Raw genomic sequence first — 2,918 nt, 5'->3', positions numbered from 1 at the left:
TTTTCTGCCAGTGTCTATGACTCATCGTTCTGCTGCGCATCATTATTCTAATGAGCATGAATTACCCCTCTGCTTTATTTCTGTGTGTGTGTCAGAGCTCGTCCAGTGATCAGTGTGAACGCCACGTTGGACATGACGCCTCAGATCATCAACCCGGAGGACAAGACCTGCACCCTGCCTGGTACCTCCACGCAGGTGTCCTGGTGAGTTCACTGACTTCATTTATTTCCTGACGGCGGTTTTTCGGTGTTTTTGTGCTGCAGAGGCTCAGACCTGCTCTGCAGCAGGAATTATACATTTAAATTTATCCTACAGAAATATGCATTTCTGTTATTTCAGCACTTTTTTTCTGCTAATTTCCAGGAAATTATCTCGCAACTTTAACTAGTTTCTTGGTCATTTTTGGGTTATTTCTCGTTGCCTTCTGATGTTCCTGAAAGAGATCAGACCAGGTTTCAAAGGGTTAAACAAAACAGAGGAGATTTTGTAACCTTATTATTATTATTATATTATTATATTATAACCTTATTATTAATGTCATCTGAGCGCTGCAGTGACGTCTCTGTCTCTCTGTATTTCTCTCTCTCTGTCTATCTGTCTCACTTTGTCTCTGTCTCTATGTCTCTGTCTCTGTCTATTTGTCTCTCTGTCTCTGTCTGTGTTTCAGTTTTAAGGTGAAGTATTGTCTGACGGCCCGTGGACACAGCGCCCCTTCTACTCTCAGTGAGTCCTCCTCCTCTCTGCTCCTCCAACACACATTCACTACACATCCATCCTTTCAGCAGTGATTTCAGCAGCGTCCAGCAGCGTCCCGCTGCATCCTATAGTGTCCTGTGGTGTCCCAAAGTGTCCTTTAGCGTCCCTCAGTGTCTTGCAAGACTTTGCAGAACACTGCAGGACTCTGCATCCTGACCTCTGTCTCTGTCTCCTCAGATTTCCGTGTGGACCTCCTGCTGGACCGTCTGAAGCAGAAGGAGGCGACCAAACGTGTCCTATTCCTGCACGGTAGCACCTTCCAGTACTCAAAGAACATGACAGTGTCCAACGGAAAAACGCCGGCCTGCGAGGAGCAGCCCGTCTTCCTCAGGGTGAGCGAATCAAACGCACTCTATGACCAAAGAAGAAGAATGTGGCATCAAGAGGAGGATGTCTGTGGTGTTATGCTTTAAATTTGATCCTCTTCATTTAAACGGTCCGTCCTGGATGGAGTTTGACCCTTTCAAAATAAGAGCTGAAACATGTCTCTGTGTCTCTCAGGACGACCGCGAGTTTCGGGATAAGATCACGCCGATCTCCGTGACGATGGAGTACAGTCTGGACTACCAGCGAGCCGCAGATCAGACCGGACTGCTGCCCATCATCGACACGTCGGTGCCGTCCAACGTCACCAAGCAGGTAACACACACGGTGTGTGTGTGTGTGTGTGAGATTGTGTGTGTGTGTGTGTGTGTGTGTGTGTGTGTGTGTTCAGTGTGACTGACCTGTTGTTTCCTCCCTCCTCCCTAACCATCATCCTTTCGTTCTTTCCCTCTTTTACCTCTTCTTTTTCCTTTCTTCCTTCCTCCCTCTTTTCCCTCCTTCTGTCCTTATTTCCTTCCTTCTCCCTTCCTTTCTTCCCTCTCTCTTTTATTCCTCCATTGTTTCTTACTCCCTTTTTCCATCCTTCCTCTCATCAATCCTTTCTTTTTCATACCCTTGCTTTTTCCCTCTCTTCCCTTCTTTCTGTGCTTCCTTCATTCATGCTATCCTTTCTTTCTTCCTTTTTCCTTCCTTCCTCCGTTCTTCCTACCTTCATTTTCTTTCTCCGTTCCTTCCTTTTCTTCTTCAATCCTTTGTTCCTTCCTTCATTCTTTCCTTTCTTCCTTTCATCACTCCTTCCTCCCTCCCTTGCTTCCCCTCCTCCTTCTTTCCTTCCTTGTCTCCTTCTATCCTCATCTCCTCTCTCAGGCTCACATCCTGTTGGACTGTGGAGAAGATAACATCTGTAAACCTGACCTGAGGCTGTCGGTGTCCAGGTGAGAGACCATGTGACCACATGACCATGGTTACCATGGTGACCATGGTAACCACGTGATCATGGTAACCATGTGACCGCGTGACCATGGTGACCATGGTAACCACGTGACCGTGTGACCGTGTGACCGTGTCCTTGGTGATCAAGGGTAATTCAAATACTTTCTGTTTTTAGAGTTTCTGGCTGTGATTTTAAAAAAAAATTAATGAATAAAAAAAAAAACATGCCTTAAAATGCTTAAAAGAAAACAAAAATGCCAATTTTTGTCATTGTTCAAGAAAGGAAAATCTTTTTTTTTTTTCAGAAAAACATTTTCAGACATATTTTAAGAAAAAACTTAGAAATGAAAAATGTTTAACCGTCTGGCGTCTCCTGCAGCGACCGCGAGCAGATCTACATCGGAGACGACAACGCTCTGACGCTGATGATCAGCGCCGAGAATAAAGGCGAGGGAGCGTACGAGGCCGAGCTCCACGTCTACCCTCCGCAGCAGGCCGACTTCACCGGGGTCGTCCGCAGCCAGGTAACCTCACCGGGACACTCGGCCCGTTTATTTTCTCGACTGCGATCGGAGATCAGACCGTGACCACGAGTCCGTTTGTGTGCAGACGCTCAGCAGACTCTCCTGCGCCTACAAGAAGGAGAACCAGACCAAGATGGTGGTGTGTGACCTGGGAAACCCCATGAAGGGAGGAACCAAGGTCAGTGCTGCCGTCCAGATTTGGCACCAATTTTCCTCTTTTTCTTTCATTTCATCATTAAACTTAATGACGTGATGATCTGAAGTCACATGACCGCACTCACCACGCCAACGTCCCGTCACCTGACCCCACTCACCATGCCAACGTCCCGTCACCTGACCCCACTCACCACGCCAACGTCCAATCACATGACCCCACTCACC

At 47.2% G+C, this 2,918-nt stretch overlaps 1 protein-coding gene across 1 annotated transcript; it reads left to right on the top strand.

Annotated features, from left to right (window-relative positions):
- Positions 1-74: 74 nt before the first annotated feature.
- LOC121937862 (integrin alpha-V-like) lies at positions 75-2,912 on the top strand. Its single transcript, XM_042481159.1, has 7 exons — positions 75-203; positions 668-723; positions 934-1,088; positions 1,258-1,395; positions 1,948-2,015; positions 2,393-2,537; positions 2,623-2,912. Exons 1-7 carry the CDS (start codon positions 133-135, stop codon positions 2,788-2,790), a joined length of 801 nt encoding a protein of 266 aa, XP_042337093.1. The 5' UTR covers positions 75-132; the 3' UTR covers positions 2,791-2,912.
- Positions 2,913-2,918: the final 6 nt, after the last annotated feature.

Source organism: Plectropomus leopardus, unplaced genomic scaffold (genome assembly GCF_008729295.1).
Source record: "Plectropomus leopardus isolate mb unplaced genomic scaffold, YSFRI_Pleo_2.0 unplaced_scaffold27683, whole genome shotgun sequence".
Classification (NCBI taxonomy): domain Eukaryota; kingdom Metazoa; phylum Chordata; class Actinopteri; order Perciformes; family Serranidae; genus Plectropomus; species Plectropomus leopardus.
This window is presented reverse-complemented; position numbering and strand designations above follow the sequence as displayed.

Bases quoted from the DNA above. Each gene is read 5' to 3' on its own strand.
- LOC121937862 (XM_042481159.1), top strand. From the start codon at position 133: ATGACGCCTCAGATCATCAACCCGGAGGACAAGACCTGCACCCTGCCT. The intron at 1,396-1,947 runs GTAACACACACG...CTCCTCTCTCAG, and splicing joins CGTCCAACGTCACCAAGCAG to GCTCACATCCTGTTGGACTG. The intron at 2,538-2,622 runs GTAACCTCACCG...GTTTGTGTGCAG, and splicing joins CCGGGGTCGTCCGCAGCCAG to ACGCTCAGCAGACTCTCCTG.